General features: G+C 32.8%; 1 protein-coding gene across 1 annotated transcript; it reads right to left on the bottom strand.

The window, feature by feature from the left end:
* Nucleotides 1–14,670: 14,670 nt before the first annotated feature.
* LOC146955584 (uncharacterized) lies at nucleotides 14,671–15,123 on the bottom strand. Its single transcript, XM_085748788.1, has 2 exons — nucleotides 14,926–15,123; nucleotides 14,671–14,838 (listed from the first exon to the last, which is right to left on the bottom strand). Exons 1-2 carry the CDS (start codon nucleotides 15,121–15,123, stop codon nucleotides 14,671–14,673), a joined length of 366 nt encoding a protein of 121 aa, XP_085604914.1.
* Nucleotides 15,124–19,183: the final 4,060 nt, after the last annotated feature.

Below are 19,183 nucleotides of genomic sequence, written 5' to 3'. Positions count from 1 at the left end.
TAGAGGGGGGGGGGAGAGAGAGAGAGGAGAGAGAGAGAGAGAGAGAGAGAGAGAGAGAGAGAGAGAGAGAAAGAGAGAGATAGATATCAAAGATAGAGGGAGTCGGGAGAGAGAAAACACCAGTGAGAGAGAATACTTTTTGAATAGAATATAAAATTGTATTTTGATATTTTGTTCTTGAGTTAAAAAGTTGTCTTATGTAGTTTAGCGAGGGACAAAAATTCAAGTTTTTGCCCAATCACATGATCAATTTTTAAACATGGTATAATGTGGCATAACAATGGAGCGGGGGGAAGAAAAGCATAATCCCAACCCTGACCAGATCGGGTTATGATATCCTCGCTATGGTCCATCTTCGCGTGAACTTGAACCGCCTATTTTTTTATATCTTTTCATTAAAAATAAGTATGAAATCTAAAACTACAACGTTTCAACAAACTGATTATTTTAAACAAAAATTTGAGGAAATGATTTGTTTAAGGGCTCACCTTAATAATAAAGGGAACATATAAATATAATCTAAGGGTTATTTGAAGGGTTTCTAATTTATCTTCTTCTTCGGGAAAAAAATATAATCTAAGACGGGTGAAAATATAAGTTCGATGCAAGTGGGACAGGTTTGGAGATAATTTTGGGGTGGGTATTAGCGTCGACGCCATGTAACTTTAGGTCCTTGTATTGATGATGTTTGTTTGACATGTAATAATGTTTATTATAATATTCATTTGATGATGTTATAATGTTGATAGATATAGGCTAGATTCATGTTAAAACACTCTAGCAATTGTCTTCCCTTGTGTCAACTTGTTCCATGTGTCCGATTTAGTATACATACATTAAAATGGTCTTTTATTTTGGCAAAAATCAGTTTCTAGCATTTTGATTCGATTCAAATTACCTTGAATCGTATCACAAGATCTTTCTGCCTTGTGCCTAGCAATTTTGAATCGATTCATGTATCAATGAATCATATCATGCATGATTCGATTCAAAATATTTTGATTCGTATCACTGTTTCTTTCTGACTTTGGTTTTTAGCTTAGTGATTCAATTCACATGATTAGTGAATCGTATAAATCTTCAACCTGGGCAATTTGAATCGATTCACTACAGGTCTAAGTCGTATCAATCTTCATGCTTCATCTTGCTTGTCTTTTTGTTGTCTAAATCGAATCACACATTAAGTGAATCGATTCAGTACAATGTTTTTGGCCAAAATATTGCAATTTCCACCATTTTCTATATATACTCATATCCTCTTAACACCCAAACTATTGAATCATTCGCATCTATTCTCTATAGAGTCTTCAAAACTCATTGTCCATTTGTTCTTGAGATTAAACACTTTTTCTAAGAATCATTGTGGTCTTTTGAGTCATAGATTGCTAAAGTGCTATATGGATTCTAAGTTGATTGCTTTCAAGGATATTGACTGGGAATCAAGGATCTAAAGTGAATTGAGTAATTTCATTCCACCTTCAAGGGTATTGGGGGTTATTTCTAAAGTTCTTGTGTTGAAGGGGGTCCAACCACCGGACGGAGCAACGAAAAGTTCAAATCGAGTATTATTTTATTGACTAGAGTCAATTTGAAAAAATGAGTTTGAGATCTCACTAATACGGATAGCATACGGAAATTTAATGAAACTTTTTTGCCAAAATAAAAGACCATTTTAATGTATGTATACTAAATCGGACACATGGAACAAGTTGACACAAGGGAAGACAATTGCTAGAGTGCTTTAACATGATTCTAGCCTATATCTATCAATATTATAACATCATTAAATGCATATTATAATAAACACTATTACATGTCAAACAAACATCATCAAAACAAGGACCTAAAGCTACATGGCTTCAACGCTAATACCCACCCCGAAACTATCTCCAAACCTGTCCCACTTGCATCGAACTTATTTTCACCAATCTTAGATTATATTTTTTTTAGAAGAAGAAGATAAATTAGAAACCCTTCAAATAACCCTTAGATTATATTTATATGTTCATTTTATTATTAAGGTGAGCCCTTAAACAAATCATTTCCTCAAATTTTTGTTTAAAATGGATTTGGTGATGAATTTTAACTTTTTTTGACAAAAGTTAACGGCAATGATTTATTTGGCAAACAGAGTATAAGTTAAGGGAACAAAACATAACATTAATAACTTATTGGACCAAAATGAAACCAACAAATAACTTAACTAAGGGACTAAATCTTTAATTAAGCCTTAATAATATGTGTATTACATAATGAATGATCCTATTTCTAGATTATTCAAAAAAAAAAAAAAAGGATCCTATTTCTAGAGTTAACTGTGTTAACAAACTTCATAACTTTCCTAACCAACGTGGCTAACTAACCATTAGCATTATTTAAGACCCATAAAAGACAATTTTGTTTTAGAAATATAAGTCACGTATTTTTTTTAATTAAAACACTAACAGGCTTCTTAAGAGCATTATTAAAGACCCATAAAAGACAATTTTGTTTTTTTTGACTGAAAGACAATTTTGTTTTAGAAATATAAGTCACGTATTTTTTTAATTAAAACACTAACAGGCTTCTTAAGAGCATTATTTAAGACCCATAAAAGACAATTTTGTTTTAGAAAAGTCACTTATTTTTTTAAAGTATAAATACCATTTTTATACAAACTTTACGACATTTGATTTCTTAATCAATATCCTCTTGGCTCTTAATTGATTTTTTTTCCTACGATTTTAAAGGAATTCTTCTTAAATCATTAATAAGGTGATGAAACATGATAAAAAAAAAAAAACTAACTTTAAGAATACAAAATGATGTTAATCTCTTTTTTTTTTTTGGCTTTCGCACCGGTTTCCGACCCACCAAAGGTGGACGACTAATCCGGCTCGTACGTAGAGGCATGCGTACTGGCCAAGCGTTGTTCCCCCTGGGAATCGAACCCGGTATTCCCCGGATACGTCCTTGGAAGGAGCTCCTTGCCACTGGAGCCCAAGCAACTTGGTTTAATTTTAATATGTTGGTATGTCAATCAATTATATTATAATGAATCCCTCTTCTGTTTTTTCTTTTATGGAGAAAATGGGACTAAGACTCAACACCACAAACAAAAGTAAAGGAAGAAAAGAAAAACTAGAAGTCTCTAGAAAATGCAACTCTTATCACCATACATGATATGAAGGTGGAAAAACAAATTTAGGAAAAAAAATTGGATGCAGAGGGGTCTCTTGTTGCAACACGCTAGCAACATATAATAAAAGAAATAAAAAATACAAAAAGAGGGGGAACATAAATCAAAACCCTACAGAAAAGCAAAAGCGGAGCAAGAAAAAGACTAAAACATATAGAACTACCTAAAAACAAGTGTGACAACAACAAATCAAATAACTAGCGAGGCCAACGATTGGAAGCATCAATCTTGAACTTAATTTCTTATTCTTCTTCTTCTTTCTTGGAACCATCAACTAAAATTGCTTTTCTTCCTTCCGAGACATATTAGCCCATGAATCCCTCAAAAAATCTATAGTAATTTGTTGGGCTTTGATAAGAATCATTCCTAAAACTTACATGTCATGAATAACAATTTCATTGAAGTTTGACAAGTTAGAGTATATATAAAGGTGAAAAATCAAGAATATATTCAAATGTATATCCAAAACTAACATATATATATATATATATAAATTGTTACCAAAAAAAAAAAAACTAACATATAAAATTAGTTTGTTTGGCTTCGATACGAATCAGTCCTAAAACTTGAGATTTACTTTTCCCACCCTATGGCTTTCCTCGCGCGTCCTATTTTTTTTCCATTTTTACCCTTTGTTCGGATTTCGTTTTCCGGAACACATTGTTAGGGATTTCCAGACTTATCCGGATTTTAAACTACGGAATGGTTTTTTTTCCAGAACTTTTACAATTTTAAGCTTTGAAATTCGTAAAATAAATGCAAAAAGACAAAAAGATAAAAACAAGTCATTTCATTAATATTTGAATAATACATTACAGTAATGTTGAAACTTTTTAAGCTTATTATACATCCTAAAACTATTTCTAATCTTATCTTATTACATAAGCTATACCAGTGGCTCCAGCCACTGGTGGAGAGGAAAGAGGGTGGGAGGAAAGAAGATGGCGGGGAAGAAGAAACCCATGCTGCCTGATGGGACATACCAGTAGCTTTGGTGTTGAAGGGGAGACAGAGGGGGCACATGGGCCTCTAGGGAGCAAGAGACCATGATGGTCAATATGACACCCAGACAAACCATCCTCACACCCTGACTGACCCCTTCCCTATTGACCGATATGACCCTTGATGAATTTCTAAAGAGGCCTTTTTCTATGAAAGGCCAACGATGGAAACACATCATTGTAGAAGAGAAGAGGAGAAAAAAGAAGGTGTGAAATTTTCTAAGGAAATGAAGCCTATTTATAGGGGATGGGGGATGAAAAGAAGGTGGGAAATGCATTAAAACAGGTCAAAAAAACGTGTTTTTCAACTTGACCACTGACCAAAACCTTTGAAAAATGTTTTCTTTGTGGTGCAGACCACCGGCTAAAAGCTTCTGGTACAGTCCGGAAAATATAATCCGGAATACAGATATATTTTGGACTTTATATTGCAGAAAGATATGATCATGGCGTGAACCAAAGGGAAACTTGGGACTTTGTGTATGGTGATGCTTGGTTCGGATTTTAAATTTCAGATTGCTTCAACATTGAATTCTTTTGTGTGTCCCACATTGCACCGACAATTTTCGTGATCCACAACGCCCAGATACCTCTATAAATTGGGGTCCCTGTTTTCATTACAAGTAAACTACAACGCCCAAATACCTCTGCAACATGGAATTCCCTGGCTTTCAATCGCAGAGACACGAGGAGGGTGGTCGGTGTCGAATATCGATGTCCATTGTCCGACTCAGCCGGATCTCTTCGCTTCAGCCGGATGAAACTCACAAACGACGACGACGTCAGAACCATGTTCTCTGTCTTTGATCAGCACAACACTAGAGGACCGATCGAGTTGGACGCTTCGTTTGTTAGATCTGCTGAACAAATTTTGAAAAGTTTGCACTGACACAGGAACTACGAAGAGATCAGGGATCTGCTGGAGGGACCATAGGAGGAAGAATTTAGTTTAGATGATCCGTGATAATGTGCTATGTTTTAATTAATCGCGTGTTTTATGTTGTTTGAATTGCATATTAGTTATGTGTTGTTGAATTAAGTTGTTGCATTATGTTTTGAATAATATATATATATATATATATATATATATATATATATTATTTAAACTTTCATTATGTTTTAATTTACGTCAAAGATGTTCATTTATTCGATAAAATAACCAAAGATATGCATTCCGGATTATGAAATCTGGATTCACCTAAGGCGTAAGTATGTTTCGGAAAACGAAATCCGGAATACCTCAGCATAGGATTCTTTTGTGTGATCCACATTGCACCAAGAGTTTATGTGGTCCACAACATCCAAGGATCTCTATAAATACACCCTCTCCAGTTTTGATCTTCAATACCAGCAAAACACACAAACACACCAAAGAAATTTTTGTCATCAAGCTGAGGATCTTTTTCACGCTGTTTTAAATATATAGATCTCTATATAACGGCATGATGAAGATCATCAACATGCTGTCAAAAATATATAGATAGTCCTTGATTCCCCCTTGCTAGATAGATAACTCAAAAATATCAAGAGGTTTCTATGAGTTAGATCTTGCTGCCTGCCAGATGAATATGTCATTTGGCAAGGCAGCAGGATCTAACTCAAAGAAATCCTCTTGAAAACATCTTCCCTTTCTTCATTGTGTTGCAGATCTAACTCCAAAGAAGAGGTTCTTATGAACTCGATCATGTCGGTTTGCCGATCGTAACATGTCAGTTGGCAGGCCAGCAGGATCGAGTTCAAAAGCTCCTCTTCGAACACCTTCCCAAAAGATTCATCATTTATGTTATTATGGTTTTTTTAAATTTTTATTTGTCTTATGTTGCTTCTTTTTATGTTATGTACTGTTGTTCTATTTTTTTCCAAGCCATTTGCCAAGAAATGTTCGAAATAAAAGGGTTTGGTGCAGTTCGGACTATAAGATCCGAAACATCTACATGAAATCCGGATTTTATATTCCGGAACACCTCATTAAAATTTTGTCAGGTGCTTCACCAAAGGTTTGGCCGGTTAGTGGAGTTTTAACGCGTTTTTTGGACGGTTTTGAATGAAAAACACGTTTTCCTTGACTTCCAAATGACCTAGGACTTGTTTTAGTCTATAAAAAGGCTTGGATCTTCAATATTTTCCTTCATTCTTCTTCACCTCCTTTCTTACATTTTCTTCAAAAAAAATATAAGTTTTTAGGTAGCTTTTAAGAGTGTTTGTGGTGTCATGGTCATTGTTGACCGCTCATACGACCCCCTGCAATTGCATTGCAGCTTATGCGGGGGTCGTATAACGGTCAACAGAGACCCTTGACATCAAAGAAAGACACAAAATTTCATATCATATGCATCCGGATTATTGTTTCCGGAAACACTAACAATCTAGTTCGGAAAACGTAATCCAAACCAGGGTTATTTGTGAAATTTTTGCAGGGCGCGCGAGAAGGCAGCATGATGGGAAAAGTAAATCTCCTAAAACTTACATGTTATGAATAACAAAGAATACTAATTAATTGTGTCAACGCATAGTAATTTAACTAACAAAAGATACTAACTAAAGATCTGCTCAACCATCGAGAAATATGAATTCCTATTTTATTTTCATTTTCTATTTATTAAATTTTTCATTTATTAATTCTTTTTTTTTTTATCATTTATTAATTCTTATGTATTTATTTGCCAAGATTTTGTATGTATTTCTCAAATATATTTAAAACGAGATAAGTATGAAGGGAGAAAAAACAACAACAATAACAACAAAAAAGAAAATGGTAGTAGAACCCTAGATAGGTTTTTTGTTTGAAAAGGAACCCTAGATAGGTTGAACCTCATCAATACCTACGTGAGAAAAAACCAGAGGGGGGCAGTTACTCACGACCAACATAAAACAGCCACGTGTCATATCATAGAAACCGACAACGACAAAGTTTTATGGATATAACACGCATTTTGATTTTAATTTTTCTAGCAATTAAATATTTAAAAAAAATGAAAGAAAATTAAAAAAGAGGTTGCCTATAGACTCGACTCTCTTTTTCATTGGCTACTTTCTTGACCTTTGCTTAAAAATGGGACCCACGTTTTTGTCGTGTGATCACACTCTTCACAAATTAAAACGTTTGATTGGGTCATGGGTCCCACGACGGAGAAAATGTAAAAGTAGCGAATCCTGCTTAAGGTGCAGGGACCTCTTTGGTTGACGCGTGTACAGTTGGGATTGGGACCCACCTCCCCGAACAAATACTCCCTCCGATTCTATTTAGACGAGAAAGTTGACTTTTTAGAAACAATGAATAATAATGTATGTATCTAGTCAAGAACTTAAACCAAATACATAAATTATTTAATGTATCTAAAAAGTAAATTGTTTTTTTGTAAATAGGACCGGAGGGAGTATTTGTTAATGTATATTTTAAATTCATTCAATAAATTATTTATATAATCTATAATATATATCATACTCCCTCCGGTCTCAAATGTAAGAAACTTTTCACTTTTTAAATTCATTCAATAAATGATGTATGTGGTCTTTATTATAGACCACATACATCATTTATTGAATGAACCAAAAAAGTGAAAAGTTTCTTACATTTGAGATCGGAGGGAGTATGTATCATATATTGAATGAATTTAAAATATTAAATTTTGTTTTTTTTGTGGTGGCCGAGGTTCGAACCCCGGACCTTGCATATTTTATGCATTGTCCATACCAACTAAACTAAGCTCACGAGGACATATTAAATTTTGTTTATAGTAATGATCGAAGAGCATATTTTCGATCTTATTCCACAAATATTTTACCATCTTTCTAAGAATTTGTAAAAATGTGTATTCGTAATAGAATATGTTTCTGGAGATAGATAACAGAAAATTTGAAATGGATTTTAACACTTTTATGAGGACTATGTAGACAATGTTCAATATAGATGAAACTTGCAAAAATGAAACTTCATTCCAAACATGTAAAATGTAATACATAACAATTAAATACATTCTTTTAATTTGACAGTATTAGGGATCTTTGTAGTGAATAATTCAAACATCGATTTAATAGTGTAACAATTTGTAACTTTTAATTTTTAAAAAAGGGTAAAAAAGGGTTCACAATTTTTGATCAAATTTGTTATGTCTATGTGGAAGCTGACTTAAAACTCCTCGTCAACACTTAACTTAACACATCAACATTGTTAACGGTGAGAATTGACGGATGAACTAAATTTGATTGCGCACTATAACATTATTATTGTTTCAATTAATTTGGAGATGAAATTAATCAACTTGTCCAAATTCAATAATGAATAAGCCTATACACTCAATGTTTTGAAAGAAGAAATGGGTTAATATATGTTTACCCTGTGTTATATTAGCGATTTCCGATTTACCTCTGTAAAAAATTTGTTTAGATTCCAACCCTATAATTTGAAGATTCTTTGATTTTGGACTTTCATGACAAATTACAAAATTTAAGGTACTTTCGTGGTTTAACCCTGCCATATCATCGATTTTGTACAGTCAAAATTTCAAAAATCAAAGAATCTTCAAATTACAAAGTGGGAATCAAAACAAATTCTTTTACAGAAGAGTAAATCGGAAATCGCTAATATTACATGAGGATAAACATGGATTAACCCAGAAAGAAATATTCATTAAAATTGATTACTTTATAGTCTTAATGTCACGCGTGGAGAAGGGGTTGGCACGTAGTAGGACCTTTCTTGCCCTTTTTCTTTGCCTAACCCTACTACAAGGTCCCGTCCTAGCCTTTTGTGTGACGTGGCCATATATATTTTCACTCATTATTATTATTTTTTTGAAGAAAATAATAACAAGTCATTTATTAAATCCTTCAAAAAAAAGTCATTTATTAATATTTTCGAATTATTAAATTACAGGATAAATAATTATGTTCATAAATTTTACCAATACAATAGTTACACTAAACAACGTAACTCCACACTAGTATATTTCAAAAAAAAAAACGTAACTCCACACTAGTTCCTTCAAAAAAAAAAAAACGTAACTCTACACTCGTAGTGATCATAACTTGTTTAGAAAGCGATCTTGTAAATATTGAGGAAAAATCACCAACTTTAAAATTGTAAAAGTTAAATATTTACCACTTTAAAAATGCAAAAAAAGATTGATTTTGAATGACATTGAATAATTTAGTTCTTCTATTAACTCAAGGATTAGTTGACAGTAAGTATAATTCAATAATCAATTTTTTATTAAATGATCTAATTTATGGACTAATTTAAAGTAAGTGGTGTAATTCAATGACTAATATGCTAGAAAGAAATACAATTCATCAAGGACTAATTTAAAAGTGGTTTGATAAAATGTACTCCATCCGCCCCGGAATAACTGACCCATTTTCTAAAAAAAAGTGTCCCAAAATAACTGACCCATTTCAATTTTCAATACAACTTTCATCATTTCCAATACAATATAACACTAAATAATACTCCCTCCGGTCCTATTTACAAGAGAAAGTTAACTTTTTAGATACATTGAATAATGTATGTACTCCCTCCGGTCCTATTTATAAGAGAAAATTGGGTCAACAAAAGTTGATGTATCTAGTTAAAAATTCAGTCCAAATACATTAACTTTTGTTGACCTGATTTTCTCTTATAAATAGGACCGGAGGGAGTATTTAGTCAAGAACCTAAACCAAATACATAAATTATTTAATGTATCTAAAAAGTAAGTTGTTTCTTGTAAATAGGACCGGAGGGAGTACTACTTTTATCATTCCCAATACAATATATTCCACTTTCCCCTTTATTTATACATTTTTCTTAATATGTGTGAAAAACAAAATTGTGTCAATTAAATTGGGACGGAGGTAGTAATAGAAACATCAATTTGCTCAGCGTAATTCAAACTCAATGTCATTTTTGCCTATTTACAAATTCATGGGTCTTAAATGTCGACCCTTACAATTTTAAGGGATGAATTGGTGATTTACTATTTGTACATCATTAACTTGTACTCTGATATACTTATATTAATCTTCAAAAGTACACATACTCCCTTCAACTGATCCAATACATCATCCATTTCCATTCTCGTTAAGGGATATAGATTTTTATCGTCAGTTTGTTCAACGGATAATAGTACATACGCTCAAATTCATCGTTTCTTTTTTAATAAGAAAAGTAGGTTTTCCACAAAGAGATATACTAGGTCGAATGAACTTCTTCCGCAACAACTATTCAAACTTCGTCTTCTACTCTCATTTTTTTTTTAGGTCTACGTTACCATTGAAATAGATGACACTCCATAAATTAAGTCTATTGCAAATTCAAATATCCCTCTTCGAAAGAAATCTTTATACGCTAGAGAAAATTTTAGGAAATTCTCTAGAAAATGGTAGCTTCTTCATCTCTACATATTTCTCAACCAAAGGAACTACGAATGTAACACCCCTAATTTTATATCTATACAGTATGGATGTGTGATAAGAGGATTTGTATGTATCCTCGCACAACAGTAAGTATGCTTGTTTGTTATGAAAAACAATTATCGAACTCATAGAGATTGTGATATAGTTTCTACCATGTAAATTTTAAAATTCAAAATCAATGTTTTGAGAAAAGGTTTATTTGGTAACATATTATAAAAAGGATTAAATACATGAATAAAAAGTTGTGCTGGGATTAGACGTCGTAAGCTAATCAGTCAATGTGTTCTCTTGATCAATTATATACTTTTTAAAATTCAATTATGTTTTCACATGTACCTCATCATATGTTTACATGACTAGAAAATGACGCGAAATTAATTGTATCAATTAACTTGCGATGACTATTTCTTGATTCAATGGTGTTTCGAACCGTCAAGAGCCCAAGGAAATCCGTCCGAAGGCCCAAGCCTAAGTACACACAAGGCAGAATCTAGTGATGATGCACACCAAAGCCTATGCGGACTACCGCACAGGATATAAATATCAAGATATAAGCATCTTGTCACAACCTAAGTAAAGGGATATAAATATCAAGATAAAAGCATCTTGTCACAACCTAAGTACCTAATCTAGGGTTGCACCTCTTACAGAAATAAAAACTATAATCTAATAAACTCTATAATGGACAAAAGCATAAATAAAATAAATAAACGACAAATTAAATTAAATAAATATCCAACAAAAATATACAGAGGTTCATCTTAGAAATCTAACCTAAAAAGATTTAGTTACACATGAAAACTAAAAACAAATTACTAAAGATAAAAGCATACCCTAGAAAATCAAGGAGAACATAGAAACTCTCCCGAAACTCCAAAGTCGCCTTCCTCTTGAATTGCTACAGTTCTGAACGATAAATTCTGAATGAGGAAGGTTGGTATTTACAGTGAGAGTTTCTACCTGGGTTTGGGATAAAAGTGTGGGCTTTATCCAAAACGGAAGCAGGAAAAGACAGTTGCGCCCCGACTTTTTTCATGCACAGGGCGCATAACAAATGCACGGGGGGCATATTTAGCACCCCAATGCATACCCTAGGCGCATTCTGCCTTTCTCCCGGGCCCAATCTCCGATTTTATGTCGTTTTTAGGTCTTCGTCTTCAAATAACTAGCCTTAGTACTTTGGGAACAGAATTCGTCCCATTTGTAAGTCTTTTGAGGCCCCTTGGATCTTTATTCTTGTTTCTTGAATCTTCACAGTTCTTCGGATGTTCTTGATTTGCCAATTAGCATGATTTATTCGTGAATTGCTTCAAAAACCCCCTCAAACTGCTATATTTTGGGAAAACTAGAATTACAGACTCAAATATAGAAAACATTACAAAAGTCCCGAAATCAAAGGCAATCATTCTAATACTCCTCCTTTTTTCTGCTATTTCCTACTAAAATAAACTGAAAAACATGTTAAGAATGACGTAAGATGACTTGTCATCATACATTTATTTAACAAGTCGTCAACATCAACTTCAACATTTTTCAATACATGCATTCACCATCAAAATAATCACCCATTTTTCATGTAAGAATTCGTCATCATTAATAAATCATCATCATCATCATCATCATCATCATCATCATGGTTATAATCATCATCAAAACATTAACACGAATCACCATTCAACAACTATCACCTTAAAGAAACAATACCGTTTCAAATTCACATATTACATAAAAGACGAACAAGCAACAACATCATGACATCCATTATATTAAACTCCAATTCATCATTGATTCATTCTTATTCTATCATATAATCAGAAGCACAAAGCCAATTGCAAGCTATCCGATCATAAAACCTCATTTCAACAAAGTTCGTCTATTTTCAAAAAATTCATCATTTTCGAAGTAATTCACCAAAGACAAGGCATACATGCTCAAACACCTCAACAAAGCATATACACATATCACATATAATCACAGTAGCATATAAATATCCACTTTATAAGCCAATTTCGATTAATTCCAAAATTTCGCTAAGTTCGTCTCACTTTATCATTTTTCAAAAGAATACCATTTTCAAGCAAAAACTAAGTTTAAAACTCACACACACATTTCAAAACCATTTTGAAATCATTGCTACAGAAAACAAACCATAGTCCTATCAATTTCCTTGATAGAAACGAGTTTCGAAAAATTTCATGTTCTTGAGCGTTTTTCAAATAATTTCAATTCCATTCACAAAACCAATTTCAATCCAATCCATTTTATGTTTCCAAAGGTTTAGAAAGCATAACAACAGTTAAATACATCAAAATAATCATTTAGGAAATTCCGAATCGACCCCCAAGTTCCCAGAACGCCCAAAACATGGGTGCTGTCACTGAGCAACTTGCCACCATCTTGCCATGAGCTCGTCGAGCGAGTTGCACCAGAACAGGAAGCCCAGTTTTTGGGTTTCCTCTCGGGAACCCATCCAACTTCACTCTAAAAACCAGGGGCGGATCTCTTCAGAGACCCCCAGGTGCCACTGCACCCCCCAGTTTTTATATAAATTTGATATTGTGCATGGTATTTCACTAATTCACTGTCGTTGCAGCGGTTAAGCGGTCCCCCCACTCTGTTAAAGGTCGCGCGTTTGATCCATGGCACACTGCTTTTTAGTTTTTTCTAAGCGAATTTTTCTTATTTTATTCAAAAAAACTGTCCTGGTGGGATTACCTGGCACACTGTTTTTTAGTTTTTTCTAAGCGAATTTTTCTTATTTTATTCAAAAAAACTGTCCTAGTTGGTGGGATTCGAACCAACCCCCCCCTTGCATGAATCATGTCAATATTACCACCACACCGGTTCACAATCATGTAAATTTTTTGAAACTCTTTAATATATATTCTTCAAATATTTGGCACCCCCGGAAAAAAAATTCAAGATCCGCCACTGCTAAAAACCCCGATTTTAATCCCCTTTGTCCCAAATTCGTTCTCCAAACTTGTTTATTAGTTAACATACATCCAAAGGCATTAAAAAAAAACTACAAACATCGAATCATAACCTCTATTCACATCAAAATCATCATCTAGTTCATTTTTCACCAAAAGTTCATATTTTCTCATTTTCATTTAAACTTCACAAACAACCACACCAATTCAAACTCCATCAACATACAAACCATACAAACATGTATAATCATTTATGAAGTGAATTTAAACATGTTCCAACAATAATCACTCATCAATTCATGGCTTACACTTAATGAAGCAAAAATCAACAAAACAACTTATCACCAACAACAACTATAAATTTAAGCATATAAACATATCAATTCCATGAAGTTTAACATATCCATAATTAAACAAAAATTAAGAGCACGGAATTCATCATAAAAAATCACAAGAAGCCATAATTCACAATAATCACTTATGACCTATAATTGAAAAGATGCAATTATAGCTTAATTGATGAAAGGAATCTATCCCCCATGCCTCTAGGTCTTGAATCCACTAGCTTAAGCTTTAATCTCCCCTCTAGCTCCCAAAACCCTAGCTTTCTCTAGCTTCCTCTTCTTTCCTCCTCTCCAAGTTTGTGATCTTATTTCTCTCTCTACCTCTCTAAGTTTGTGAAATGAAATGAGTGAATGGTTTAACCTAGTTTTCCTTTTAAGAGTTATGAATATATACTCCTCTTAATTGGTCTCAATCACTACACACCATAATGGACTTAAAACTTTAATTAATAGGTTCTAAAATTTCTACTCATTAATCCACTAAAACACCGAATAATTACCGTTATTAAATAATTACCCCAACTCACTAGTAACTTGGTAAAAATAACTATTCTCACTAAAATACCAAAAATAACCTTCTTAATGAAATGACTAATTTACCCTTACTCACCAAATGACCAAAATACCCCTTAGTCTAAAAAAATGAATAAAATACCCTTCTAGGACAAAAATCCGCTAATCCCAAATTAAATACACACAAACGTAAATAAGCACATACAAACTCGCATATACACATATAATCGCATCTAATAAATAATTAAAATAATTCTAGCTAAAAACGGGCTGTTACAACTCTCCCCCACTAAAAAGAATTTTCGTCTTCAAAAATTACCTAAAGAAAACAACTCCGGATACGAATCCCTCACACGGCTCTCCGATTCCCAAGTAGCACTCTCACCAGTTGGTCTAACCCAAATCACCTTCACCAAAACGACCTCTTTTCCTCTTAAGCACTTGACTTCCCGATCTTCAATTCTAACTGGCCAAGTCTTAACAGTCAAATTATTTCGTACTTCCAAATCATCCAGTTGAATCACATGAGACGAATCATACACATACTTCCTCAACTGAGATACATGAAACACATTATGAAGATTCGACAACGACGGCGGTAACGCAATCTGAAATGCTACAACTCCAACCTTCCCTATAATCTCAAACAGTCCAACAAAATGAGGTGTCAACTTCCGACACTTCAAAGCACGTCCAACACCGGTTACAAGATTCACTATCAAAAACACATGATCACCAACTTGAAACTTAATATCATGCATCCTCTTATCATGATAACTCTTCTACCTACTCTGAGACGCTTTCATTTTCTCCTGAATCATCTTACCTTCTCAGTGGTCTCTTGCACAACTTCCGGTCCTTGCAAAGCACTCTCTCCTGACTCATACCAACACAACGACGTTTTAAACAAGGAGAAGGATTAGCCGAAGGTGTAGCAAAGGAAGCCAACATCATGGGAATTTATTAGAGAGGTAATCTTTTCTCAAATTCTCATAATTGTGGTTGGAAGGACCAACCCAATTTAAAATGATGAAAAAACTTGGCTTTGAATCCCACTCAAGGAGAACCACATAATGCACAACAAAGGAAACCATCTCTCCTTGAAGAAATGCTTGGGAAATTTATGAAAACTACTCAATGTAGTCTCCAAGAACTGAAGTTGAGCCAAGATAGTGCTCAAAAGAATAAGGAAGCCTAGGTTAAAATTTTGGAAACGTAGATAGGGCAGCGGTCGAACGACATAACATCAACGCCAAAGAAGGGCCTCATGGGAAACACTTGTGATAATCCCAAGAATGAAAAATGTAGCATGATCAATTTAGAGGGCATAAATTCAGAGGTAATGCAGGAGATTAAATAAGGGGAAGATTGTCTCAGCCTATTTAACAAAATGATGGAGAAACTGTCTATCAACGACAAAAACTTCATGTTTGCTGACCTGTTAGAAATGCTACCGTGGTTTGTTCAGTTCATTAAACGCTTCTTTGGGAAATATGAAAACCCAAAAGAAGTTTTACAAGAATTGTGAATGAAGATGCAAGTAAGAATGAAGACAAAGCACCAAAAAAGCAATTTGAACCAAGATGTTTCACAATACCATTCCTTATTGGTAACATTAACAGTTAAGGAGGCTTTGTGCGACCTTAGTTCTGACATCAATCTAATCCTATTATCTTCGGCTAGAAAAATGGAATGGTTTGAAATTGAAAATTCTTCTACTTTATTTACTTTAGTAGATGGATCATGCAAGAAGGTTTGTTTGGAGAGTGGGTAATGTTCTTCTTCATTTGGATAAGTTATGGTTTCTTGTTGACTCTGAGGTTATGATTATGAAAGGGAAAAAAGAATGTCGTGTTATTTTGTGAAGGTCTTTCTTAAAGACATCCAAAGTGAAGATTGATGTTGGTGAAGGGAGAATTACATTGGCGTTGAGCCATGATGAACCTATTGTAATATGTGAATCAGTAGTTGAAACTCTCTTTATTATCAAATTTTATTCAGTCTTTATTCAGAATTATTTGTGTTCATTGCTTTTCTTATGATTGTTTATATGACTATTAACCCTAGCTTCTTTCAATCATATTAATTGATCTTAGGTATTAATTGATTACTAACCCTAACTATTAATCCTGAAATAATAATTCTGTTTAGCTTTATATATGAAACTATAGATAGGAAGTTGCGAGTTATGACTTAGGAATTAACGTTCAGACCTAGCTTCCGCGGTTATTCAACCGGTTTAAGATATTAAAATGTTATAACTTAGGAAAGGGTTTTGAGTCAAGAGATTGATCAAAACTAATTAGTTAATTTGTCTTAAAGAACGAATAAATATTGAGAGTAAAGAGAGATAAACGATTCATATAAAGCAATAGCTGATTCACCGGCTTAATCACTCATCTCCAATTAATTTTCCAAACAAACTTTATATTTATGTTATTTACTTTTTATGCACCAAAAACCTGCTACCTAGGGCAACCAAATAACTTTTACACATCCTAAATAATAACATCATTGTTGAAATTGAAATTAACACAGTCCTCGTGGAAACGAACTTTTTATTATTACTTCGATAACTTTTGGTACACTTGCCAAATTTCTATCACATATATTTACAATACTTTGTATATTTACAATAAATTGAAGAGGTTTATGATATATTACTTGTAAAACAAGTCAATAAGACAGGTAAATATATCTTCTTTTTTACAAAGTTGTTAATTAAAGGAACAACTTTTATTGTAAATGTGTTAATTAAAACAAGTCAAAACTTTTATTTACAACACTTATTGGCAGGTAAATATATCTCCCTTTTTTTTTTTTTTTACAAAGTTGTTCCTTTAAAATTAGAATGTTACTCTTAACGTGTCTATCTTATTTATTTGTTTGTTGAGGAAACTATTAATGTGTTATCTTGTACTGTACATTGGATTGACAAAAAATAAGACAGGTAATTAATTCCAAGGGACAGACAAGGAAATGAGAATGTTAGAAAACAAAAGATGAATGCCAAGAAAATGATGTAGAATGACATGTATGGCACTCGGTATCTATCAATATCTTTTGACTAACGATGCCAGGGAACAACATATGCAGTGAAAATGAAGTATCCTTCCGTAGGAACAAGTGACCAAATGATAAGCTGGTTGTATAACAAAACGCAACGAGGTAGGGAGAATTAACTTTAAGAAGTACAAGATAAGTGACAGATAGAAAAACACAGTTATAAAAAAAATTAAAAATAATACAAAAACACCTACACACAAAACTTCACATAAGGTAATATTTTTTTTTTTTCAATAATAATAATAATTGAATTTATTTTCCCCTCTAAACTTCTAAAAAACACATGTTTTCGACTGTATTTTTTTTTACAAAAATAAACGATATACATTTATTCAAATTGATGGAATACATCGATAAAATACAAATTCAAAGTCGATAAAATTAAAAAGGATGAATCTGTAAATAAACTCACAACATCCATGTTAATAGCGTAAAACGAAAGAGTACATATACCTACAAATATGACATTATTCAAGTCTCTATAATACTCGTGTTTCTAAATCTGCAACGTTGACGAAACTAAAGTCATTGATTGAATCTGCAATTGCTTAAACTAATCATTCAACATGAATCAAATAACATCGCACTAAGACGGAAAAATAAAAATCACATCGCACAAAGTCGTGAAATCAAAACAAATAGAGTCGTGCAAAGACACAAAATCACAAAAACAAACGAATAAGATTGAAAACATGTGAAAATTACTTATTTAACTAAAATGGAAAGAAACACAATTAAGAGAGATGATTTTGAATCAAAATTAACCCTAAATCGTCTCATTTTATAGATAAAAAAATGGTAAGAACCTTCAACGGTGTTCTTCTTAACAAAGAGAAAACAATCATTTTGTTAGGAGTAAAATTTTGCAGTAAAAACTCCCCGAAATTATAAAATTTGTTTAAAATAATTGTGGATTTGTGAATTGATAAATAAATTTTTTATAAGTTTAATTATTATAAAAATCTAAATAATCATATCATCAGAGATATAATACTTTAACACATCAATGGCATCACAGTAAGAATAAGTTGCATATAAAATTAATGAAGCCCCATTTTTTTTTTATTATTCTTTTTAAATGAAGCCCCATTTTAGATCATAAAACTAGGGATGTACATGGGTTGGGTCAACCCGAAAAACTCGGTCAAACCCACCCAAAAAAACTAAAAAAGTGGGTTCGGTTGGGTTGGGTCATTGGGTGGGTATAGTTTTAAAAAATGAAAAACCCATAAAAATTACGGGTTTTCAGTAAAACTAGACCCAGACCCACTAAACCTACTTACCCAATAATATCCACATTTTAATTTTTATTTTCATAGGAACGAAGGAGAATATCAAAAGTTTTGGTTATAAATCAAGTCTAATTTTCAAAATTAACACAAGGTATCATCTATATTGAAAATTAAAACATGTTAGAGCAGTTACATTAGGATGTTGCACTTTTTTGTTATTTTGATGCTAATGAAATTTGATATTATTAACTTTCATTTGTTACAAGTATATTATGATAAGATTTATTATTTGATATTATCATTTATTATTTTATGATGCTAAAGTATAGTGAAAATAAGTTACAATTTTTTGTAAAAAAAAATTGAAGACTCATCATTTAATATTAACAAAAAAAAAAATATATTAAGGTAACCCACTACCTAACCCAACCCAAACCTGAAATTAGTGGGTTTGTCCAACCCAACCCAATAATATAACGGGTGGTTATTTTAGCTTACTCAAACAAGAGTACCCTTTATATTT

Source organism: Medicago sativa, chromosome 1 (genome assembly GCF_051527215.1).
Source record: "Medicago sativa cultivar Bolivia chromosome 1, Bolivia_mono, whole genome shotgun sequence".
Lineage (NCBI taxonomy): Eukaryota > Viridiplantae > Streptophyta > Magnoliopsida > Fabales > Fabaceae > Medicago > Medicago sativa.
This window is presented reverse-complemented; position numbering and strand designations above follow the sequence as displayed.